The 26727-nt window shown below is 44.8% G+C and overlaps 1 protein-coding gene across 4 annotated transcripts in view; it reads left to right on the forward strand.

Annotated features, from left to right (window-relative positions):
- The first annotated feature begins 1078 nt into the window (after positions 1 to 1078).
- The window catches only part of LOC138742700 (mediator of RNA polymerase II transcription subunit 12-like protein), a 404210-nt gene continuing 378561 nt past the window's right edge, over positions 1079 to 26727 (forward strand). For all 4 annotated transcript variants that reach the window (XM_069897449.1, XM_069897451.1, XM_069897452.1 and 1 more), the window contains exons 1-2: positions 1079 to 1262; positions 2309 to 2449. In XM_069897449.1, the coding sequence (XP_069753550.1) occupies positions 2351 to 2449 (99 nt within the window). In that variant the 5' untranslated portion in view covers positions 1079 to 1262; positions 2309 to 2350. The remainder of the gene's footprint in view (positions 1263 to 2308; positions 2450 to 26727) is intronic.

Raw genomic sequence — 26727 nt, forward strand, 5'->3', positions numbered from 1 at the left:
GCGAGATCATCGCTCCAGGACATCTGCAGGAGCTTGCCTTTTATTGTGGAGAGAAAGCACATTGTGGGGGGTTTACTTCTGTCAGCTTGGGAAGGCTTTAGCATCTGAACCAAAAGTCTGCACCTCTGACACTGCGGCATGGTCAAGTCCTTGGGGATCCACGAGAATGCCGATGCTGGCATTCAGCAACCTATTGGAGGCCCTGAGTGGTTCAGGCAGTATCCGCGGCAGGGACTAAAGCCGAAATGTGGACAAGCCCTTTTGCCTCCAATGTCCCGCTGAGTTCCTCCCACAGCTTTTCTTTGGCTTCTTGCAACATGACTTAATTCCACAAGTGTCGTGACAGGAAAGGTAAAGTGGAGCCATAGAGGTCGAACAAACTTGCAAGTGGACCACATCATCTTCTTTACCTCATTGGCCATTTTCATCCTGCTCCAAGTTTATGAGCCCCCTTCCCCTGTGAAGCAGTCGAGTTTAGTTGGTTTCTTCTCTCCTATTGATTACGATCAGTAGTTCTCAACCTCTTTCTTTCCACTCACGTCCCACTTTAAGTATTCCCAATGCCATCGGTGCTGGGTGGGATTGCTTAAGGTGGGATGGGTGTGGAAAAGTTTGAAAACCACTTTTAATTGGGCTCGTTTCCGAACTCCAAAGGAAATGGACCAATGACCATTTTTCCCCAGCAGAATATCTCAGTGACAATTGGGTCAAGAGCAGTGATTCTCTCCCTTCCCACCCACATCCCACCTCAAGCCACTCATCAGAGCCCCGGGATTACTTCAAGTGGGAGGTGAGTGGAAAGAGAAAGGTCATAGTCGATAGGAGAGAGGATATGGTCGACGTAAAAATATGGATGTGGCATGAGGTGAAAAGAAAAACAAGGCTTTTGCTATTTTTTTGTGTGAGTGGAGGCATATGAAGGAGGCGCAGTTTCGTTTTCGTTTTGGAGACGCTCCCTAAACCAATCCCTTTTATTCCAGGCTGACGGAATATTTTTCGGCCGACCTGATGGGTTGTCTCCCCTTTCCCTTTAACTGGGGGCTTGCCCAGCGAGCTGTTTTGTCCCGGTATCGGGGCTGGGTCAATCCAGAGGGGGAGACGCGCGTTGAGGGCAAGGGCAAGCAGCTTCCATACAAAGAGGGGGCACGAATGCTCTTTCTAATGAGCAGGGAGAGTGGAGGCTTCATGCGGTGACCACGCTGGATGGACGAGGTCATGCACCATTGACTGGTCTCCTGCACGTCCAATAACCCTCCATCAAGGTAGGGGACAACCTGCGCCGGCATTGGGAGCCCTGCTCGATGTCTGTCTCTGTGCAGAAAGACTCTTTCATTCTCTCCACAACAGCAAAGAAGACGTTCTGCCCGGTGTGTTCATATTCCCCCCTCCCTCCCCCCCCCCCTCCCTCCCTCTCCCCCCCTCCCCCCCTCCCTCCCTCTCCCCCCCTCCCCCCCTCCCTCCCTCTCCCCCCCTCCCTCCCTCTCCCCCCCTCCCTCCCTCTCCCCCCCTCTCCCCCTCTCCCCCCCTCCCTCCCCCCCTCTCCCCTCCCCCCCCCCTCCCCCCCTCCCCCCTCCCCCCTCCCCCCCTCCCCCCTCCCCCCCTCCCCCCTCCCCCCCTCCCCCCTCCCCCCCTCCCCCCTCCCCCCCTCCCCCCTCCCCCCCCTCCCCCCTCCCCCCTCCCCCCCCTCCCTCTCCTCCTCTCCCAGGCTTTTATTTCATGTTCGACATTGAGGGGGCAAAACAATGTACAATTGATACAGGAGTTTTAAGGTGTCCTGGGCGAGTGGATTAAAACGTTGTATCATTTTCTTGGACCCCCCTCCCCCCCCCACAAACAACTCTGAGAGAGGTTGGGATGCAATGCACGCAAAGAATGTGGGAAGATTTGAACTGAGCCCGAGAAATCTCTCTCCTCTGGGCTCGGGTACCAGCCACCGTTGGAATAAAGGAGGCGCAGCATTTGTTACACCCTATAGAGATGAAAATGGCAATTCTCTATCTCCCGTCCATCTGTCTAATAGACAATTGTGTCTCACGTGTCCAAGACATTCCTCCTATCCCCATCCATGCCCTCGCTCATCTAATAGACATTCCCCGTCGATATCAGAGCCCACAGTGGCTGCTAATCTCAGTGTGGAGGTTCTGAGAGATGCACATTTTACAGGCTGCCAGGACGGGGGTCGCGATTCCCTTTCTCCCCCTTATTTTTGCACCGTAGTCTTTTGGTGCAATGCAGTCCACAGTTTGGTCTCCATCACTTACAAGGTTCCCCCCCCCCTCCTCCACCTCCTTCTTCTTTCTTTCACCAGCTCGGAGGAAGCTGCTCTCCAAACTCTGCTGGCCAATGCAGGATGGCGGCGTTCGGCTTCTTGAGCTACGAGCAGCGACCGCTCAAGCGACCGAGGCTGGGACCCCCGGACGTCTACCCGCAGGACGCCAAGCAGAAAGAGGTACGAGGCGGCTGCGGGAGAAGCTCCGGCTCTCCTTCCCCCCCCCCCCCCCCCCTCCCGCGTCACCACCGCTTTGCCAATAGCCCCATCTCCTTTGCAGCGTTCTTGCCCGACAGGGACACCCCCTCCAACTCCCGACCCCTGTTTTTAGCCCCTGTTGCACGGAACCTGCCCCGTCGCCACCCTCCGGGTCAAGGAGACGCGGGCGACTGCTGCAGGTTGGAGTGGAATGCTGGAGAAACCCATCAGGCCCCGGAGCATCCAGGTGACCAACATTTGGGGGCCTGGGTCCTTCCCCAGCTAGAAACAAAAACAGTCCAGCTCCAACCTGGAGAGACTTGATGGGGTTGAGTGCCAGATGTGGGTGGGTTGGTGAGCCCAAGTGCTAGTCTGGGGATTTGAGCACAGGAACCTGGGCTGGCACCTCTGAGGAGTTGTGTCCTGCCTGAGGTGCTGCCTTTTATACTGCCATAAATACTCTCCCCACCTCCTGTCTCCCTATTTTCAGAATCAGGATCTAGCGTCATGAACAAGCCATGAAATTTGGTGTTTTGTGGCAGGATTAACCATCTTACAACATTACTCTAAAAAATAATATTGCACGAAAAGTAAGTGTCATGGATTATTCAGGAATCTGATGGCAGTGGGGAAGGAGCCGTCCTTGTGCCGCTGAGGGCTCGTCTTTCGGCTCCTGTACCTTTTCCTTGATGGTAGCAGAGTGAAGAGGGCGTGGCCTGGGGGGTGGGGGGTCTTTGAGGAAAGAGGCTGCTTGGAGTGAGGTCTGGTGCCTGTGGTATCGCAGGCCGAGTTAACAACCCTCTGGAGTTTATTCTCGTCCTGAGAGTAGGCGTCTCCATCCCAGGCAGTGAGGCAACGAGGCAGAAGGCTCTCCACGGTACACCTGTAGAAATTTACGAGAGTTTTTGGTGACCATATTGAAACTCGAGGAGGAGAGGAGAGTGATTCCCGTGAACCTCTCTCAACTTGATGAAAACATAATGTAGTTGTTACCATTTACCATTTTCCGGCATACCCCGCTTTACGAAACTAGAGCGTTCCTATGGATCCTTTCAGAAGCTGAAATGGTGTAAAGTGAAGAAGTGATTACCATTGATTTCTCTGGGAAAATATTTTGAGCGTTCCCAGACCCAAAAAAACCTAAAACCTAAAATAACACTAAGATTTATTAAAAGCAGGAATGATATGATAAATGCACATCCTATAAAGTAGAAATAATGTATGTACAGACTAGTTAGGCTGAGTCTTGCAAGGTTGGGATGTTGGGAGGTACAGGAGTCTGGGTTGTAGGAAAGAGAGGAAGAGGGTCATCTATCTATTGACATCCCATCGTAGTTACCAGGGAAGGAGCTGCTCGGGTGTGTCTGCAGCCTCTATAACGGCTCGCTGCTTTCACCACATTTTTTTGTAAAAGTGAAAATCCTTTCACAAAAGTGAACACGTTTCTTTGACAAAGCAAATTTATGTAAAGCGGGTACTCGTAAAGCGGGGTACACCTATACCTTGATGAAAGGCTCAATCCTGAAATGTTGGTTATGGTATCTTTATCTTTGCTACATAACGTACAATGTTTGAACTGCTGAGTTTCTCCAGCTTTGTTTATATTTTAAATGCAGTTGTTACCTAATTACTCTGTGTGGGAGCTTGCTGTGCACACATTTTCTGCTGGATTCCCCACATTACAAAAACTTGAATGCACTTTCAAAAGAACCTATTTAGCTCTGAGGTAATTGGAGTTAAGTTCAAAGTTGAGATTTCTTGTCAGAGTACATGCATGACATCACAAAAATCCTAAGATTCTTTTTCCTGTTCGCGAGGCAGTATTACCACTTATTGGTAGTCCAAAAAAAAACCTGTACTCAACGTACTGTACACATTACAAAAATGTAAGCAAACTGTGCAATACAGAGAAAAAAATCAATAAAATGGCAAAGTAAGAGTCCTTAAATGAGTCCCTGATTGAGTTTATTGTTGAGGAGTCTGATGGTGGAGGGGCAGCAGCTGTTCCTGAACCTGGCAGTGTGAGTCTCGTGGCGCCCAGACCTCTTTGCTGATGGCAGCAGCGAGAAGTGAAAGAAGTTATATAATTGCAAGAATTTAGTTGCTGGACAAATTTGTGTATTGCTTTGTATAGATGCTGGATTGTGTATTGCTTTGTATAGATGCTGGATTGTGTATTGCTTTGTATAGATGCTGGATTGTGTATTGCTTTGTATAGATGCTGGATTGTGTATTGCTTTGTATAGATGCTGGATTGTGTATTGCTTTGTATAGATGCTGGATTGTGTATTGCTTTGTATAGATGCTGGATTGTGTATTGCTTTGTATAGATGCTGGATTGTGTATTGCTTTGTATAGATGCTGGATTGTGTATTGCTTTGTATAGATGCTGGATTGTGTATTGCTTTGTATAGATGCTGGATTGTGTATTGCTTTGTATAGATGCTGGATTGTGTATTGCTTTGTATAGATGCTGGATTGTGTATTGCTTTGTATAGATGCTGGATTGTGGCTGCTTGGAGTGAGGTCTGGTGCCTGTGGTATCGCAGGCCGAGTTAACAACCCTCTGGAGTTTATTCTCATCCTGAGAGTAGGCATGAATTGCCTGTATGGCACGCAAAACTAAACTTTTTCACCATATCTCTGTATGTTTGATAATAATTCAGTTGATAGATGCTATCGTGGAGGAGTGAGACCGAGGGGTACAGGTACATAGTTCTTTGAAAATGACGGCACAGGTTGATAGGGTGGTGCAGAAGGTGCTTGACACCCTTGCTTGTCGACAAAGCACTGAGTATAAGAGATGCACTGTGGATGCTGGAATCTAAAGCCAAACACAATCTGCTGGAGGAACTCAGTGATTGAGCATTATCATCTTTTTCTCCCACTGATATTGCTTGACCTGCTGAGTTCCTCCAGCGGATTGTCTTTAATGTTGAGTACAAGAGTTGGGATGTTGCCTTTGAGCATTGGTGAGACTAAACTTGGAGTGTTGTGTGTCGTTCTAGTCATCCAGCTCTAATAAAGAGGACTCTGAGCTGGAAAGGGCACAGAAAGATTTGTGAGGTTGATTATGGGAACTTGAGGGCTTGAATATTAAAGAGGGACCAGATAGGTTGGGTTTTTTACCTGACGCATAGCAATTTGATAGGTAACCTTTTGAGATATATGGAAATCATGAGGAGTATGTTCTCATTTAAATTCTGTAGGGGCACATGTAGGAAGATTGAGATGGAAAGAAATAGTTAGCGCAACACCTTTACAACACCAACTGTAAGCAGTTTGTACGTTCTCCCTGTGTCTGCATGGGGTTTCCCCATGGGCTCCGATTTCCTCCCACCGTTGGAAATGTACTGGGGGTGTAGGTTAATTGGGTGTAAATTGGGCGGCATGGACTCATGGGCCAAAATGGCCTGTTACCGTGCTGTATGTCTAAATAAATTAATTTAATATGGATATGGTTTGATGGAATGAGCTTGGGTCAACAACTTGGTTGGCATCAACAAGTTGGGCTGAAGGGTCTATTTGGTGTAAAAACTCTATCTCTCTATGAGACCTTTTTTGTTTTGACCTACTTGTAAGTCTCCTTTGGCTATCAAAAATGTTTTTTTCAATATCCTTTGCGTGATTTTACCAGTCTGAAGAATGTTTGACATCTTGGCATTCATTGGTCGTTCACACTCGAAAGACCAAAACTCCAAATTTCCGTTTTTTATGCAAGTTTCGGCAGCAGAGTGGAAGTGCAGTAATTAAAGAGGCAGAACTTGCAACGCCACTGGGGCGACGTCCTATTCGTTAGCCCGTTGGTCACGGAATTCCTTCCGTTCAATTTAGACTGCAGGTGTTCTGGGAAATTGACAAGGGGTCGAGGAGGTAAAATGTCCGATTGGGAATGACACCCTCATTCCCGTTCCAAGCTATTTACACAACGCAGTGACTGTGTAAAAACATGAAACGTTCTTTTTACTGCCTCACAAAGGCCACTATTATTTGATGACCCTGTTTATAGGCAGTCAGACACAATTACTTTCAGGTGGATTGGGATGCAGAGTGAAAGAGGGTTTTGTTAAAATTGGGGAAAGTTGGTCAACTCAATTCTGCAACAGATATTTTTAACGAATATTGACTCGTGCTTTGAGGCTACTTTGTTATTTAAAAGAAGCAACTCTCCAGTTGTGTGTATGTGATGTAGAAATTTATTGATATCAAATGCTGAAGCTTGTTGGATTCAAACTAAGCAAATGTTTGCTTTAACTTGAGTATTCAAACAGTATCTGAATTACAATGTAAACAGGTGGTTGACAACTGCAAGTCTGCTGTAATCTTGGGTGTGGTGATTGATATTGAACAGAGCTTTTCATTCTTCCCATCCCCTATTTGTATATATAAATAACATTAAAATCTGCCTGTGCCTCAGTTAGCTGGTGGGGGAAGGAGGAGTGGAGTAATGTTGACTTCTCTGGCTTCCATTTAAACACCTCCCACCCCCCCCACCTTTCTTCCCCTGTCGCATTTTCCCTAGTTCCCTCTGCCTCCCCCTTCCCTTTTCCCTCTGTCTCCTTTCACAGAGCCAAAAACAATTCTCACATCTCCTCTGATCAGATCCAATTAACACCTATTTTTGGCCTGGACCTCTCCTCTAGCTAGCCTCGTCTTTATTCTGATACCTTCCCATTGAAGAAGGGTCCAACGGCACTAATATATCTTTATCTCCAATGGACGCTGTGAGAACGGCTGAATTCCTCCAGCATTTCTGTTTTTATTGATTTGATGAGAGTTGGAGGGATGGACAGAGTAAAGAAAGAGGGGTGGTGTTCAGCATGTTACCAGTTTCCAGGAGGCATCACTGATGACTAACAAATGAGGAGACGCAGGAGCAATTGGAAGGGTCAAGCAGCCTCGAAGGCTAGAGAGTCAAAGGGTCCCACCCTGAAATGTTGACTGCCTATTTCTTACTGTGGGTTGTTGTGGAGTAGGTTCACAGAGGTCAGCATAACATTGTGGACCAAATAATCTGTAATGGGCTGTAATATTCTATGTTCTGTGATGCTGCCTGACCCACTGACTTCCTCTACCTTACGATTCTAACTTCTGCAGTTTTTGTCGTCTTCTTCTTAATCATGGGTTACTGTCTTTTTTAAAGACACTTATTTTTGTTTCTGTTACGTGATTCCTTTATTTATGCCCACTTATTTTAATATAGACTGTGTTAATCCTCTGACTCGTTTGATAGATGTGTGTGTGTGTGTGTATATATAATATATATATATATGTATGGTGGATGTCCAAATGATTAACCATAATTGTGGTAATTTACACATAGTTTCTAAGGACATGTGCCAATCAGAATTTATCTCATTAAACTGCTCTGAAGTTGTATTTTTCAAGATGGTTGCCAGCTGCCTCTCTCTTAAATATTTACAGCTTGTATGATTGTTCTTCTTGGTACCTGGCAGTCTCATTAAAGCAAAATTACAGTGAGTTTAGATCAAGTGAAAATTTCAATTTTGAAGCTTAAGGAAAAATGTTGCATTCACTTTTACACAGATGGTGATTCTGCTGTTTTGGTCAGTGAGACAGAGTCGTGTCTGTCTGCACTGATATAGATATCTGTCCACATATTTATATCTGCATCAATTTGGTGGATTAATTTTGACCGTGGAGTATTGCACAATTCTCGTATCACGAACCATGGGGGAATTTCGTTCAAAAGTGTTCAAGACCTTCACTGGTTTTGACCGCGAATGAGAAGTTTGGAGGAGGCTCACAGGAAAATAAACTGAAAGGAGTGGGAAATCCTTGGAGAACTTTTGATGGTGGGCTGGGTGGGCCAACATTATTTATTTATTTGCTTCGAGGGGCAGCTTTGGAACTTAGACTTTTGTGCATTTGTTGTCCCGTGTAATGCAAAGGTAGATGAAGGCTTTAATGGACATTTCTGTTGAAAATAAATTTTCAGACACTGAGCTGAGTACTGAAATGTGACCATTGAAATGCAACAATGCCAGATAATTACTTTGCATGCTAGTTTAATGTCAAGTTGATGGAAAATGCTGTGACTTTTGGATATATTCATAAAATAACCGCCCTTTGTCATTGTATTGTGACTTTGTGATCTGTGTTGGACTTCAAGTTTTGATAGTCTAAAGCCATTTCTTTTTATTTTGCCTCCCTACCAAAAATAATCTGATGAGTCAGTGTTTTTATACATAGTCTTGATATAAGTGAACCAAAGTTATTTTTTCTCCTGCTCTCCCCATCAGGTTGCCCCTTGAGGATTGTAAGAAAGTAAAGATTCTTTTTTATTCCTCTGGAGGGGGTTGACAGGGGGAGGAAATTCATATTGATGATGGCAGGGTGATAATGTGGTCTACATGGACTTTAGCAAGGCCTTTGACAAGGTTTCACATGGGAGGCTAGTCATGAAAGTTGGATTGAATGGGGTCAAGGGTGACCTAACCAGTTGTGTACAAAATTGGATTGGTGGAAGGAGTGGAGAACTGTTTCCCTGTTGGGAGGTCTGTGACCAGTGCTGTAGGAATCGGTGCTATTGTTTGTCACCCATGTTAACTATTTGGCTTAGAAATGTGGAGACACGAGAGAGACTGAAAAAAAAAATCAACTGATGCTGTTCGATCTGCTGAGTTCCTCCAGTAGGTTGTTTCTTGGATGAAAATGACTTTGGCTTGGTTAGTCAAGTATGTGGACAATGCCAAATTTGGTGGTACAGAGAACAGTGAAGTTGGTTATCTCAGATTGCAACGGGATCTGGATCAACTGGGAACAGGACCAAGGAATGGCAGACGGAATTTAACTTGGATAAATGTGAGGTGTTTTATCTTGGGAAATTAAATCAGTGCAGAACATAAACTGTAAATGGCAGGGCCTTGGACAAAGTTGCAGTAACAATTGCATAGTTCTCTGAAACTGGTGACAGCATGGAGAAGAAGGCGTTCGGCACTCTTGTCTATGCCAGTCAATTCGCTGAGTACAAGAGGTGGGATGCCATAGTACAACTGTACAAGATGGCATTGTTACTGTAGCGGTTAGCAGAGCCAGTGATCAGGGCCAGTTTCTCTGCTGTCAGTCTCCTGTGATTCTTTCTTTGGCTTGGCTTCGCGGACGAAGATTTATGGAGGGGGTAAAAAGTCCACGTCAGCTGCAGGCTCGTTTGTGGCTGACAAGTCCGATGCGGGACAGGCAGACACGATTGCAGCGGTTGCAGGGGAAAATTGGTTGGTTGGGGTTGGGTGTTGGGTTTTTCCTCCTTTGCCTTTTGTCAGTGAGGTGGGCTCTGCGGTCTTCTTCAAAGGAGGTTGCTGCCCGCCAAACTGTGAGGCGCCAAGATGCACGGTTTGAGGCGTTATCAGCCCACTGGCGGTGGTCAATGTGGCAGGCACCAAGAGATTTCTTTAGGCAGTCCTTGTACCTTTTCTTTGGTGCACCTCTGTCACGGTGGCCAGTGGAGAGCTCGCCATATAACACGATCTTGGGAAGGCGATGGTCCTCCATTCTGGAGACGTGACCCATCCAGCGCAGCTGGATCTTCAGCAGCGTGGACTCGATGCTGTCGACCTCTGCCATCTCGAGTACTTCGACGTGATTATAGTGTGCAGATTGGATCTGGAATCTGTGATGATTATGAAATAACTCCATTCATGAGATTTTTATATTGCCCGCAGACTGAGATGATTCTGAAATCCTGACGCTGATATACAGGGTGATATATCCTGTCTACTTGGCACAATCTGGCTGCTGTTCCCCTCCTCTGAAACAAAAGTGCTTGCGTTCTGTGTAGACCTGCTTATTGATGCCTTTTTAAATTGCTGTTTGGACCATGAGCAACCCACAAGCCAGTGCTGATGCAAATATAAGATGCTTCAGCCTGTGGAGTTGACTTTGCAGCAAACGCATGGAAATCTATTCTAAAGGAACATAAATGGGCAACATTCTTTCTTTTCATTATAATTGTACTCTTGAAGATTCCCTTTGGATTTGTTTGACCACAGCTGTGAAATGACCAGATGATAACAAATGCCAGGAGGCCTTGTGCAGGCAAATGAATTTGACTGTCCTTAATTCCTTGGGGTTGATCTTCATCTTGAACACCAAGAAGGTTGTTCAGACTGAACACCTTTGATGCACTGCTTGATGAGAAGAACAGAATTATGCCAAAGAAAGATTCTTGTTCCCCTGATGAACGGCCCCCATGCATAGCTGCAGCCGAGGTGAAGGGAGCACTATCCAAGGTGAACCCCCACAAGGCGATGGGACCAGACAACGAACCAGATCGGGCACTGAAGGACTGCGCAGACCAATAGACGGAGGTCTTCATGGATCTCTTCAACACCTCCCTACAACAGTCCATCATTCCCATAGGGTTCAAAACAGCCACCGTCATCCTGGTACCCAAGAGGGCAACAGTAACAGACCTCAATGACTATCACCCTGTGAAATGTCTGGTGATGGAACCCATCAAAGTGCACCTCCCAGAGATGCTGGATCCATTTCAACTTGACTATAGAAGAAAGCGTCCCATAGACGATGCTATAACCTTGTCACTTCCCTTCGTCTTGGTCCACCCGGATAATGATTCCTCAGCCAGGCTGCTGTTCATTGACTTCAGCTCAGTGTTTAATACGATCATTCCCCAGAGGCTAGTGGGGAAGCTGTCCTCACTGGGACTCAACACCCCTCTCTGTAACTGGATTCTGGACTTCCTAACAGAAAGATCGCAAGTTTAGGAGATCCGGGTTGGTAGCAGAATATCGAGCACCGTCACATTGAGTACTGGTGCGCCTCAGGGGTTTGTGCTCAGCCCACTCCTGTTCATGCTACTGACCCACAACTGCATCATCAGATCTGGCTCCAACAGTGTCATCAAGGTTGCGGATGACACAACTGTAGTGGAAAGAAAAAGTTTGAAAACCACTGTTTTAATCATACCTAATTGACTCATTATGTGCACGGTTCCATAACTCCAAAGGAAATGGACCAATGACAATTTTTCTCAAGCAAAATATTTCAAAATAATTGGGTCTAGAGCAATGGTTCTCAACCTTCCCATGGCATCACATCCCACCTTGAGCAATCCCTTACTAATCACAGAGCATCGATGGAATAGGGATTAATTAAAGTGGGATGCGAGTGGAAAGAAAAAGGTTGAGAACCATTGATCTACGGTAACATGGAATGAAATTCTCATTTTACCTGTAATGCATTTATATTCCAGTGAAAAAAGGACAAGTTGCATCCTGGGACAAAAATGTTGAAGGTAGACTCTCCTATCCCCAGACATGGGGTCAATGTGAAAGCAGGTTGTGTCCCAGTTAAATGTTTCCCAGTGGGAACAGCAAAAACGGCTTCTTTAACCGGGACATTGAACGGCCAATTAACTGGGATGCCAGTGAAAGGTTGTTGTTAGTACACCATTCAGCCAAGTTTTCAATCTCCTTCCTGTATGTTGACTCATCGTCCCATTTTATACTAGCCGCCACCATCGTATTGTCAGCAAATTTTTCCAATGGTGTTATTGTCATAACGAGCCAGAAAATCCTAAGTATGAAGTGAGTAGAGCAGGAGGCTAAGAAGGCTGCCCTGTGGTGTTTTGGTGTTGATGGAGATTGTTGAGGAGATGTTCATCTTAATCCTTGCTGTTTTTGGTCAGGAGATGAGGAAATCCAGAATGTAATTACTCAATGAGAAAGTGAGGCCCATGACTTGGTGTTTGATGATCAGTTTTGAGGGGATGATGGTGTTGAATGCCATACTGTAGTCAATTAAGAGCATCCTGATGTATGTGTCCTGACTATCTAGGTGTTTGAGAGCTTTGTGTGGAGCCAGTGAAATGGCATCTGCCATAGACCTGTTGCTATGGTCGGCAAATTGGAACAGATCCATTTCACCACTCAGACAGGAACTGATCTGCTTCAACACCAGCCTCTCCAAATGATCAAATAAATATGACATGGCCAGGTTCTTTTACTGTACTGTTTTGTGTTCTAAACCCTGTTTGCAAAAATGCAGAAGAGATTTAGTCACACTGTCTGCTCTTGATCACCGGCAGAGTGATGGAAATATTGTTGAAAGCATCACTTGCCTTCCAAAAACATGCTTCCCATTACCCATTTTGGGTTGGCCAGGATCACATGACCTCTGGCCAATCATCACTGCCTGGGGAAGGGCTGGGTTGATTAGTTTGGCACCGTGTTATCCTGGCCTATCATTTCAACTGCTTCATTAATGACTTCCATCACAGGGTCAGAAGTAGTAATGTGGGTAACTGTGCAAGATTCAATATCACCAGCATTTCCTCAGCAAATAAAGCAGTCTATGTCTGCATACGGCAAGATTTGGGCAACATTCAGATATGAGCTGGGAAATGGCAAGTAATATTGGCGCTACAGAATAGCCAGGTAATCACCATCTCCAGCAGGAGGGGTCTCTCCACCTACCCTTGCCCTGGGACTCCCACCATCAACATCCTGAGGGTCACCATTGACCAAAAACTCAACCAGACCAGCCAATTTATTAGAGTTCTTTGACGAAGTAGCATGTGCTATGGATTAAGGGAGAGGTAAGTGTGCTAAGATTTCCAGAAAGCCTTTCATGAGGTGGTGGTATCAAAGGTCATTGTAAAAATTAAAAGCTGCATATTATTTTCATGGGTAGAATATTGACTGACTCAGCGAATAGAACAGGCGTAGACCTTTTCTGGTTGGTATCATGCAATGGATGGTATAGCACCTGGCTCGATGCTGAGGCCAGGTGAGAAAATAAGTGGTCGAGAGGACACAAAGAGATTACAAAGAGATGTAGATATGTTCAATGAGGGGATAACAATCTGGTGAATGATGTGAGAAATGTGGATTTGCTCTTTATGGCTGTAAAGGTTTTAAAAAAAAAAAATTCTAATTTCTAAATGGCGGTGGGTTATGGAGCTCTGTGATGCCTTGGTGCATCATGTGTTAAAAGGCCAGTGTTCAGTGCAGTCAGATGGTTCTTGGGAAAGCTAACAGGACCTTGTTAGAGTAACGCAGGAAGTTGTTGATGCTGGAATCTTGAGTGAACAAAGAAAAACCAGGTTGTCAGTGTTGTGCTGTTTTGCCCCTTGGAATAAAATGTTCTAAGATGTCTCGAGGAGGGAAAGGTGGTAATCGGCTGCTTAAGTCACTTTCTTGAGCTTTGCTAATTTCCAGGTCACTTCAGTAATTGGTTGGGACCGTGAGGTAGCATGGTCACCTCAGAGTTGGAAGGTTGTGGTTGGAGACTATCGATTGGTGCTCGAGCACAAAAATGCAGCCTTGCACAGCGGCACGTTGCTGAGAGGATGCTAGATGATTGTATGGTGTAATATGAAATTAATTGTCATGTACACGAGTACAATGTACTGGAATTCTTGCTTGCTGCAGGTATGCAAGTTGCGCCATCAGAAATAGTATAAACCAACTATGGCTATTGCCCTCTTAGGGCTCTGATCAAAATTAATGGGTTCCCTTCCCTATGAAGCAGTCAGATTTTGGTTTCTTCCTTACTTCTACTGACCACATGAAAAAAGATGCAAGGTGAAAAGAAAACCAGGCTTTTACTTAAATATGTGGTGGTTCCCCAAGGTGGACAGTATTGCCCCTGTTGAGAATGGCTGCTATAAATTAACATCTCATTGTGGTAATTCGTCCCTCATTCCTTGCTGCCAGAATAAATGATTCTGTCTCTACCACAGTGCATGTGAGCCTGCTGTGCACAGATTGCCTGAAACATAGCAGATATTCTTATGTAGTACCTTTTTAGATAATTGGAAAATATCTCAATTTTTAAAGAAAATTTAAATTTTAAATTAAATGTAGATGTACAGCATGGTAACAGGCCATTTCAGCCCCACAATCCGCCCAATTTACACCCAATTAACGGTGTGTTTCGAATGGTGGGAGGAAACTGGACCTCATGGGGAAAACACACACAGACAGAGGGAGAAAATACAAACTCCTTACGGACAGCGCAAGATTCGAATCCCAGTCCCGATTGTTGGTGCTGTAAAGGCATTGCGCTAACCGCTATGTGAACCATGCTACCCCTTGGGAGGATCAGGAGTACGCATGCAAATTAGGAGCAAGAGACACCTCTTGACCCTTCAGATCTCCATCATTTAGTTAGATCATGATTAATCTGATTTACAACCTCAATTCTTTATTCTGGTCGATCCCTTGTAACCATCTGCTCACTTACCAAGAAGTTACTTCTGCCTTAAAAGTATTCAAAGATTCTACTTCCACTGCCCTTTGACAAAAGGCTGAATGGTTCCCTCAGTTCTTGGTTCTATGAAGAAATGCCATTGAAGAGTTCTGAAGATGAGACACTTGGCATCTTTAACGTAATCTGTTATCCATTCAAGCCCTCTTTTGCACGTTACAAGGAACTAACGTTACGGAAACAGTCCACTAGGTCCAAATGATCTATGCTAGTTTCGAGCTTAGATTGCCCATTCCTACGCATAGAATAGCCTGCTAGGCACCTTTTAGAGAGGTGTGAAGCCTTTCAGGTGGATCTGGGGGTCACGAATAGGCAAGAAAAATGATCTCGCATGGGTGAGGATACATTGAAGATGAGATGATCAGGTCCAGGAAATTGGAATTTGTCAAAAAGTTGGATGGCAGGTGAGGCATTGTGGATGTAGGTAGGAAGGGACTGGATCTCGTGAGAAAGGATCAAGTCAAGGAATGACAATTCTTTCTCTCCCACTGATGCTGCCAAACTTGCTGTGGTTCTCCAGCAAATTGTTTATTGATCTTTTGTGGGTAACAACTACCCTGAAGGATATCAGTGATTCTTTCAAAGTCAGTGCTTCTGCTCGTGGACAATATTATTGGCATTGGCTTCCAAACCCATTGGGTTAATCAATGTCCTGCAATTTACAGAAAAAAAAATGCAAGGAAAAAGAGGATCTGTGAGGCGGGGTTAATGAAAGGTTTCTTCAAGAAAGAGGATTTAAGTTCACCTGGGTAAAAGAATAAGAGGTGGAAAGATTTTGGGATGGAACTCAAAACTAGACATCCTCAATATTTTTTTTGGCTATGCCCTCCCCTCCACCCATTCTCCCCCCCCCCAAAAAAAAAGATTGTGCTAAAAGTTTATGGCCCCCTTCCCTGTGAAACAGTCAAATTTTGGTTTCTTCCATACTTCCCTCCAACAGACTACATAACACAAGTATCTTTTATGTTTTTTTTAATGTGAGGTGAAAAGAAAGCAAGGCTTGTACTTAAATGTGCTGTGGCCCCCAGGGGTCTGTCAGGCCCCCGTTGAGAACAGCTGAAGACATGGCTATGATGGGTGAAGTAACAAGTCTCAGAGGAATGAGGATTTGGGGGTTGGAGGAAATGAAAAAATAAAGGTTCCATTATTGTCATGTACTACCTTTAGAAGGTAACATACATGAAATTCTTAAATTCTATCGTAAAGGCAAACACAGAGTCACCACTTTGTCCAGCGCCCCTCACAGAAACCTACAGCATCTGGTATTCCTCGGCAGTCTCCCCTCCAAGTCCTGACCAGCCCCAAGCCTGCTTAGCTTCCGTGATCAGACAATCCCAGGCACATTCAGGGCTATTAGGTGCTGCAGAGATTCAAGAGGACGAGGGAGGGTGTGGATGGATCAGAATGTCAGAAGTGATGGATGAGTGCCAGTGTGGATCACTGAGGACAGAGAGGCAGGCTAAAAACAAAAAAGGTGATGCAGCTGGGATGGATGAAGCAAATGATTCGGCACTTGCAATAAAATTTCCAAAAGACCTCGTGCACTTGAGTGGCTTTTTTTTTAAACTTGCATTGCTACAATTCTGCTATCAGTGCAGGTAGGCAGCCACCTGTGAATTTTCAAAATATATTAAAAAGATCAATTAAGTAGCAATGAAACGAATGAATGTTTTTAGCTCGATGCTGGTGATTGAGGAGGAGATGTTATTGCAGATAGGCAAAGCTTCCTGAATTCTAAGCAGAATAAAGAAATGGCTATTGATACCTTGAGCCTATGGGATGAAAATAAATATAATTAACATTTTTAAATTATTGCAATTGGACAAATTATTCACACCATTTTGAAGCAAAGGATTTTGCAGTTGGTAGAAATGGAATATCCTTTTGATTTTCCAACCTCTTTTTTTTTTTTCAAGCTTCAGGTAGTTTATCGATTGAACAAGTGGAAATCAATACCACATTTTCATTCACTTCTAGTGCTGTCTTCTTCCACAATCTGTCTAACTCCATCTCGGCTGGTAACCTTGGAAACCAAAAGACCAGGGTGCACATTGCGGTCTCCTGGGGAAAGATCCTGGATTTGGTTGATGACTTCTACCTGTTTGAGTTGAGTTGGTCCAGCCAGGTTGTGGATATCGTACTTGATATCCTGTGTGGTGGGTGGCGTGTCCACGCTGGGAAATGTAATGGGCACCTCGACTAAGTGATCCAGGCCTTTCTCTGGCTGATGAGTGACCTGCCATAAGAGGCCAAGGTTTGCTCTGCAAAGTTTTATTCTTTCTTGCACATACAGTATTGATGAGACACTTCAGCTTCTGAAACTCATGAACCAGCACCTCATTCTTTTCCAGGAGGTCATCCATTGTACATCCATTGTGAGACTGAAAGTACATTGCATGGAAAAGCTTCCCATCAAACACCTCCCAAGGCATCAGGTCAACCATTTTAAATGGGTAGCCACATGCACAATTAGCTGAAATGAGCACGGACAAGCCCCGCACAAAAAGGGAAGCCAAGTGCACAGCTCGCGAATCAACATGGGGCACCTGTATCTGAGCAAGATGGTCAGCTGACTTGCCACGGAGACATATAACTTGAGCCAAATAAACATTCAGTGTGGGGGCAATCTGGCTGCGACATCTGAAACCCCATTGATCGCTAGGGAAGATTTTCCAACCTTGAAGCTTTGATTTGTTATGAGGCAACGTACAGGAGTGAGATTGATCAACCAGTTGAAGGGTGCTACAACAATGTCTGAAGCGCTGCATTCAGCTGGGAGAATGATCCCCTTGCCACAGAGTTCAGCCTTGGGAGGAGTAGACGCAACAGAACAATACAGGGGTCAAGTTCAAGTTCATTAGCATCCAATTATACAAGTACAACCTGACGAAACCACGTTCTCCAGTCCTCTGTGCAAAAGGATGCAAACACACAACTAAGCATTGGGTGACATGGTTAACGTAGCAGTTAGTGGAACACTGTTACAGCACCAGTGACCCGGGTTCAAATCCAGTGCTGTCTGCAAGGAGTTTGTACATTCACCCATGTCTGTGTGGGTTTCCTCTGGGTGCTCCAGTTTCTTCCTACCTTCAAACCGCATGGGGGTTATAGGTCAATTGGATATATTGAGTGGCAGAGGCTCGTGGGGCTGAAGAGCCTGTTACCGTGCTGTATATTTAAATTCAAACACACATGTTAACAAAGCTAAGAAACTGATTGTGGACTTCAGGAAGGGGAAACCAGGAGAACACAAACCAGTCCTCATTGAGGGGTTAGCAGTGGAAAGGGTAAAGAACTTCAAATTCCTGGTGTCAACATCTCTGAAGGTGCATCCTCCAAGTCGATGCAATCATGAATAAGGCTCACTAGCGGCTATACTTCATGAGGAGTTTGAGGAGATTTGGTCTGTCACCAAAGGTTCTTGCAAATTTCAACAGGTGGAGAGCATTCTGGCTGGTTGCATCATTGCCTGGTACAGAGGTGCCAATGCACAGGACAGGAAAAGGTTGCGTAGAGTTGTGAAGTCAACCAGCGCCATCATGGGCATCATCCTTTACTTCATTAAGGATATGTACAAGAGGCAGTGTCTCAGGAAAGCAGCCTCGATTGTCAAGGACCCTCCGCACCCAGGCCATGACCTCTTCTCACTGCTACCATCATGAAGCAAGTACAGGAGCTTGAAGGCGCACAACTAATAGCACAAGGGCAGCTTGTTCCTCTCTGCAATCAGATTACTGAATGGACAACGGATCATAGACACTACCTCACTTTTTCTATTCTTTTGCATAAATTTATTTATTTAAAAAAGTAGAATTTATAGCAAATTTTTGCACCTGCCGCAAAACAATGAATTTCATGACACATGTTCATGGCGGCAAATTCTGATTCTGACCTAATATGTAACTCCTAACTTAAATGTTAATTATTTTGCAGAGTGAGAATTGGAGTTTATGGTCTCACACACACATGTCAAATGCACAGATGCACTGAAATATTTTACTTGCTGCACTCATTAACAATAGTATAAATTAAATTACCATAATTTTGCCAGGAGACAGAAAAAGAGATCATAAATATTTCAGATTGTCAGAGTACATGCATGACATCACATACAGCCCTGAGATTCTTTTTCCTGTGGGTCAGGCAGAATTACCACTTATTGGGTAGGTCAGCAAAACAAAACCATGCACAATGTATACATGTAAACAAAAAAAACTGCAAACAGATAAAGAATCTAAACAAGCTAACTGTGCAATACAGAGAGAATAAAAAAAATCAAAGTGCAAAAAGAGTCCTTAAATGAGTCCCAGTTTGAATTTGTCATTGAAGAATCTGATAGTGGAGGGGTAGCAACTATTCCTGAACTTGGTGGTGTGAATCTTGTAGCACCTATACCTCTTTCCTAATGGCAGCAGCGAGAACAGAGAGTGTGCTGGGTGATGTAGATCTTTGACGATTGCTGCTGCTCTCTGACGGTAGCGTTCACTGCAGATGTTCTCGATAACGGGCAGGGTTTTTCCTGTGCCCTGGGCTGTGGCCGCTACCTTTTTAAGGATGTTACGCTCAGGGGTATTGGTGTCCCCATTCCAAACTGTGATGCAGCTGGTATTGAAGGATAGATATACATTCACAGTTGTATTTCGTGCCAAAGAGACAAAATAGTATAGACTGTCATTTCAGTGATCCAGAAGTAGTTTAGGGTTTGGTTCATACCAGCAGGTTTAAGATCCTTCCAGCTATTGGGGGAAATGATCTACTGTTATTGAACCTAGAGGTGCTGGACTTCAGGATTCTGTCCATCCTGCTTGAAGGTAACAATGAGACAAGGGTGACCAGGGTGATGGGGATCCTTTAAGAACCAAACTATATGAAAAGAAGTGAAGCTCGAAAGTCTGCAGATGCTGTGATTGTAGTAAAAACACAGAAATGCTGGAGGACTCGGCCGGTCTCGCAGCGTCCATGAGAGGTAAAGATATATTACCAAAGTTTTGGGCCCGAGTCCTTTATCATGGTAGTTTCTTCACTACCTTGAGGAAGGGCTCAGGCCTGAAACGTCAGTAATATACTTTATCTTTACCCACTATGGGCGCTGTGAGACTGGTCAAGTTCCTCCAGCATTTCTGTGAGTTTTTACTGTATGAAAGGAAGCCTCCTTCCAGAGCTGGCCTCTGGGAGACCTATTAATTATTCACCTTTATTGAATAGTTTTGCAATTTAAGGTATCAAACAGCATAGAAATGTGCCCTTCACCATGACCATACTGACTATTAAATCCCTGTCTACACTTGTTCCACAGTCTTAATGATTTAACTGTTCATGTCAATTCTTAAACCCTGTGAGAGTGCTTGTCTGTGCCAATCAGGCTTGAGATTCCAACCACCCTGCGCGGAGAAATTCCTCCTCTGATCTCCTCCAAAGTTTAACTTTTTACCCTAAGCCAATGTGGTATTTTGAACATCTCTGTGATGGGAAATCCCATTCCTTTTTATCTGTGCTCCCAAGTTGAAAGTGAATCTTCCACTATTCTTTCAGGCAGTACACTCCAGATCAAAACAACTCATTGGGGAAGATCCCATCACCACCTCCTTTGTTTCTTTTTGTTGATAATCTTGCATCTGTCCTTTGAGACGCCACCAACCCCAACCATTCAACCCCAGCCAGTAGAGTTTTTTTTAACACTGTTTTTATTTTAGAGTTACACTCCACTCCACACAGCAGTATAGTCTTATCATTGGAAAATGTGGGTGGTTGGTTTGGTGGTAGGTGTGGTGAAACCAACTTACCCCTCTTCTCCTTTCATTGTGGTCTCCCCCCCACCTCCCTGTTTTTCCACCTCTCCTCCCTTTAGCCCAGTATCCCCCATCTCTTGGCCCCCTTGCCACACTCCCCTTTTTATCCTTGCTAACTCCCCCTCCCACTTCAGTCCTGATAAATGGTCCTGGTCAGAAAAGTTGACAGACCATTCCTCTCTATGGTTGAAGGGTGGCACGCTTAGTCGTTAGTGCCACGCTATTTCAGCGCCTGTGACGTAGGTTTGAATCTGGCACTGTCTGTAAGGAGTTGGCACATTCTCGCCAAGTCTGCATAAGTTTACTCTGGTTGCTTTGGTTTCTTCCCACCCAAAGCTTACGGGATTTGTTGTTGTATATTTGGGCAGCAGGGTCTTATGGGTTGGAAGGATCTATTACCTTGCTGTATCTCTATTTAAAAAAAAAACGATGCCATTCCCATTGAGTCCCTCCACCCTCTCAATGGCCACCCTCTCAATGGTCACTTTCCAATTCTTAGCCTGTGTGGCATGACCAATGTTCCAGATTCTCCCACCTTTTCTGTTATCTTGTCATCACCATTGATCTGCCTGGATCTTGCTTTGCATGGCCTGCATCACTAGTGGAAATAGTTCCTGTTTCTGAAGAAAACCATGAAATCTTTTATTGATCTTGATCACAAAATAGATTACCCTTTTAATCTTTCATCTTTGAAGTAGTGCAGCCCTAGTCCACGGTCATCAGGAGATGGAGGAGCGTTAGAGCTGGAACCACCAGGCTGAGAAACCACTTCTTCCCATGGGCAGTGAGACTGGTGAACGAACCCTCCGAGACTGCTAGTCATTAAACTATATTTATTTATTTTTATATTTGTACTGCATATTTATTGTTTGCATGTGTGTTTAAAGTTGCATATACAGCAAGGTAACAGCCTATTCAGTCAGGCCCACGAGCCCGTGCCGCCCAAAATATCCAATTGACCTACAACCCCCGTACATTTTGAAAGGCGGGAGGAAACCCACACAGGCATGGGGTGAACGTATAAACTCTTTACCGGGTCGCTGATGCTGTAACGGCATTGCGCTAACCGTGATGTTAACCATGCCGCCCAATGTCTGGTTGGATGTTTGCACCAAGGACTGGTTTCGTCGGGTTGTACTTGTTTAACTGGATGATAATGAATTTGACCCGTTTTGTCCTAATGTGCACTCCTCCCAAGGCAGAACTCTGTTGCAGGGGATAATTCTCCAAGCTGAATTCACCGCTTCAGATATTATTCAACCCGAGTATTCCATGATTATGGTGAAACTTCAATCCTTTTTCAATTCCAGATCCCTTGAGATGAAATTTAAAGTCATTAGATCTGGAAATTAAATTTGCTGTGATTTTTGGCTTTTGTTTGTATGGAATCCCTAAATATTTCTGCTCTTTTCATCTTTTGAATTTGCCATCATTTCAACAATGTATGCTGATCTTGTGTGATGACTTCTGACTTGATCCACTCTTCTGTGCCATCTCAATGCTGAATGTTACCGAGTTAAATGTATTAAAGGGCATTGTCACTGTGGTGGAGTTTGTTCACTTTTTTGGTCTTGATTCTAAACCCAAACACTGGTTCCCTCCAGAATCATCGTTTATTTATTTTCACATTCCCCCCAGTGAAGTGAGAATAGTTCTTCTGAGGGCAGACAAACAAATGATCTCTAACATTTGTGCAGCCACGCAAAGAGCACAAATTACAGAGTGTAAGTTTGTAATGAAAAGAAAGTTTAATTAGCACCAAGCAAAGATTGTATGACTGGACTGTTGTGGGGTTCATTCAGGAGCCTGATGACTGTCTTCAAGCCTGTTGATGCATGCCTTCACACACTTGAGCCTCCTCCCTCATCGGCGGATGGAGAAGAGAATGTGCCAAGGCAGTGGATGGAGTCTGTGGAGGGAAAGGAAGTTCATTATATGCTGAGCTGCATTCACTACATACTGTACCTTTTTTTCTGATTTCGAGCACCTCGCTGTGATGCATCGAGTTAGTGCCTTCAGTGGTGCCCCTGTCAAAGTTGTTGAGGGACAATGAACATCCTTAGTGTTTGCAAGTGTTGGCTTGCTTTCTTGCCTTAACATGCTTGTCGCCAAAAATATCTCTTTGGAGATATTTATTGCCAAGAACCTGAAGCTATGTAGAGCTGTATGGGGCATACAGTTCCGGTCTAAACACCTTTTAAGTACGGCCTCGTCTATCATCTCGTGGCGCATGAAGGTCTATTTTGCGTTCTTTGGGAAATAGGAAGTTTTTTTTTTCAGTTAAGAAAAAAATTCAACTATTCATGAATAGTGTTTTGTCCTGGGAGTGTGCAGGAGAGGTTTGAAGTTCTAAGCTGTGAGGATGGATTGGATAAGCTGGGGTATTTTCACTGGAAACTGAACTGGCAGTAGTGGGGGCATGTGGAGGTGCAGTGGAACAGAGAGTTAGTGCACAATCCAATGACCTAAGCAATGAATCCCCCAATTTCAGGCTACCTGCACCCCACTTTGTTCCTCTCTCCTTTTATCCACTCTGGTCCACTCCCTCTCACCCTTCTTTCCAGTTAAAATACAATGCTGGAGAAACTTGGCAGGTCAAACAGGGTCCTTTATGTAGCAAAGATAAAGATACATAAGCAATGTTTTGGGCTTGATAATATATAAAGGACCCTGTTTGACCTGCCGAGTTTCTCCAGCATTGCATTTTCACTTCAACCACGGTGTTTTAGTGCTACCCTTCTTTCCAACTCACTTCTCCCACTAGAAACGTTGCCCAGTTTCATTCTCTTCCCATATCTGGTTCCATTTACCAACCACCCACAATCTCAACACACTGGTTCCCCTGTTCTCTCCCTTTGTTCCCATCTGCCTTATCTGATTCTACTCGGCCCAAAATGTCAGTTATATATCTTTACCTGCTAAGGATGCTGCGAGACCAGCAGAATGCCTCCAGCATTTCTGTGAATGCTGCACTTCCACCCACACATCTTCCCTCACCACCATTCGAAATGACTTCTTTACAGCAGTGGTTCTCAATCTTTTTTTCCCACTCACATCCTACTTTAAGTAATTCCTATGCCATTAGGGCTCTGTGATTAGTAAGGGATTACTTAAGAAGGCTGAGAATCACTGCTCCAGACCCAATTGTTCCTGAAATATTTTGCTTGAGAAAAATTGTCATCGGCCCATTTCCTTTGGAGTTATGAATCCGTGCACATAACGAGTTTTCAAACTTTTTCATTCCACTCCACATACCACCTTAAGCAATCACTGATAATCACAGAGCATCTATAGCAAAGGGAATACTTAAAGTGGTATGAGAGTGGAAAGAAAAAGGTTGAGAACCACTGAGTCGTGGATAATAGGTATTGACTTGTTGGATTAAGAGAGGCCATGATATGAGTAAATAAAGATGAAAGGTGAGGTGGTTGTCTTAAAATCAGTCACTCACAAAATTCACAAGCAAATTTATGGGTTTGGATTTAGTTTTTTTGTGTGGAAAAAGCTATGGATGCTCAGGACCTTGGGAAATAAATAGATGGAAGTGCTGGTGGTCTTGGATCACATAAAGATAGATAACTCCGCAGGATCTGATCAAGTATATTCCAGGAGGAAAGGATTCAAGAACAATATTGGATAAAGTTGTGCTCTGATAAATATGAAATGATTTATTATTGTCAGATATAGATTGGACAATACAATTTTATGCACCAATTATACCTTACACTGCAAAAATGATGGTTTAAAATCTGAAATTCTGGACTAATGTTTTAGGTGTAGTCTAGAGGTGAAAGTAAGATCCTTCTGGGATGACTTGGCAAACATTTTGATTTAAAAATTATAGGTGGGGTTTCCATTGGAAGTAGAACTATATTTATTGAGCAATTGATGGTTATTGACACAAAACTATCAAAATAACAAGTCCAGTTTGTGAGGATTGCACGAGCGGTAGCCAGGAAATGTGTCACTGTTTTATGGAAGTCTGACTCCCCCCCCCCCCCCCCCCCCCTACTTATTATTCACTGGAATATGGAAATGCAAAGTTGTGCCTCCCTGGAAAAGAGAACTTGTAATCTTAGAAAGAAATATGATGTGTTTGTTAAAATATGGCAACCCTATTTGAATCCTACTGGCTTAAAGATATAATTAACTTCCCCGAAAAGGTTTAAATAATATGGTTGGGTGAATAGCATTGAATTCCTGAAGGTCAAGATGGAGACTAATTAATGAAGGCAGCTCAAACACCCCGTTTGTTTTTACTGTTAGCAATGGGTGGGGGTGGGGGGGGGGGTGGTGGTGGTGGTGGTGAGATTTGGGTAATCATATGAGACTCTGTAATTTTAAAATACTATTTACATGATGTAATGTAATAATGTTCTATATGAGTCTTGGAAAATTAAAATAAAATATTAAAAAATAAATATATCCCAGGAGGTGAGGGAAGCTAGAGAAGAAATTACAGGAGCCCTGGCAGAGATATTTTTGTTGGCCATGGGTGAGTTGCCAGAAGAATGGAGAGCGGCTCATGTTGAGACTTTACTTGTGTAACTGTGGCGGTGGACAATTGAGGGGCTTTGCAGCTGAAGAACACAGGCGGTGGCTGTTGGCGACACTAGGCGGGGAAAACATGCAGGCTGTGGGCTGCTAGTGACCGCAGTCAAGGGACTCACACTAGGCTGTGGACTGCTAGAGACTGGCTGAAAGGTGACTGGTATTGAAACCAGAATGCGAGAGGGTGCCAAGGGCACTGAATGCTTCCTAATCCTGTTGGTGGTTAGGATCTGGAGCTTGGATTGCCAATGGTTTGCACTGGAGTCAGTGAGGTTGTGGGAGCACTGGAGATGAATATTGAGATTACAGCAGGATGTAGATAGACTGGGAAAGTGGGGAGAGGAATGGCAGATGGAATTTAACTCTGATGAGTGTGAGGTGTTGCATTTTGGCAGGTTAAACCAGGATAGAACTTGCGAAGTAAATGCTCCCTGGCCCAATTCACTTCCAGTCTGTGGACTGCCTTGGGCCCATGCCCTGGGGACCCAACTCTTTCACACCAGGGTGTATCACCCACAGGCCATCAGGTTGGTGGAGAGGTTCCACAGACACCTGAAGGCAGCCTTAATGGCATGGCTTACTGGACATAACTGGGTTGATGAACTCTCTTGCATCCTATTAAGCATCCACACTATACCCAAGAAGGACCCCGAAGCATCCTCTGTCGAATTAATCTATGGCACACCCTAGTTTGTGATGGTCCCTGAAGACTTAGGAGAGCTCCCGTCGACCATACTGTCCTGACTACGCGAGCGCCTAGGCACCCGGGTCCCCAGTAAACCCTGACCCCATGGCCAACCCTGCACTTACATCCCAAAGAACTTTATTGACTGTAAATACATGTTTGTCCAGCGCAGGGCTCACCGGCAACCTCTGCAGCGGCCTTACAAGGGGCCATACCATCTCCTCAGACACAATAGCTCCACCTGTGTTTTGGACATTGGCGACAGGGATGAGTCTTTCACGCTCGACCTGTTGAAACTGGGCTACTTGGACTTTGACCAGGCCATCACTCACCTGATCCCACGGCACAGGGGCCGGCCTCCTAAAGGCAGTGCCCCGATCGCTGGTTCTGGGGGAGGGTTGTGTAGTGACCCGCGCCTCAGGCCAACACAAAAAATGGCCGTCGACCACGGTGACCGGCAATGCATCGTGGGGGCTGAAATGCCCATTTCCATAAGCCACCAGCAGAATGGTGAAATCGGCACCGGTGGATCGCAGGGGGCCCAATCAGGGCATCCGAGGTAACCAATTGGCAGCTGGCCTGCTCAAGCCATGCCCGGTGGTGACAATAAATTATTTTCAAAAGGAAAATCGTTCAGTCTCTCCTTTCCATCATTGAACATGGCAACACTCATTTCTATTTCCACCACTGTGGTACCTTATTGTTATTTCTCCTTTGTCATTTTTGGGGCTTTCCCTCCGTCTCTGGCCCTCAATGCCCAGTAGTGGTACGGTTCTAGACTGTGTCCTTCCCCACAGCGCCCTTGCGTTGGCTGCACCAAGCCTCAGTGCCTCCCTCAGCAGGTACTCCTGTATCCTGGAATGTGCCAGCCAGCAGCATCTCCGTGTGCTGAAAGACCAAAGGGTTTGAGGCACCCCAAAGAGGTTGAAGATCTTCCGGCAGTTCTGGATGCCTCACCTTGTGTCTGATCCTGGGAAAAGACTATG

The sequence above is a fragment of the Narcine bancroftii genome, chromosome 9 (assembly GCF_036971445.1).
Source record: "Narcine bancroftii isolate sNarBan1 chromosome 9, sNarBan1.hap1, whole genome shotgun sequence".
NCBI lineage: Eukaryota > Metazoa > Chordata > Chondrichthyes > Torpediniformes > Narcinidae > Narcine > Narcine bancroftii.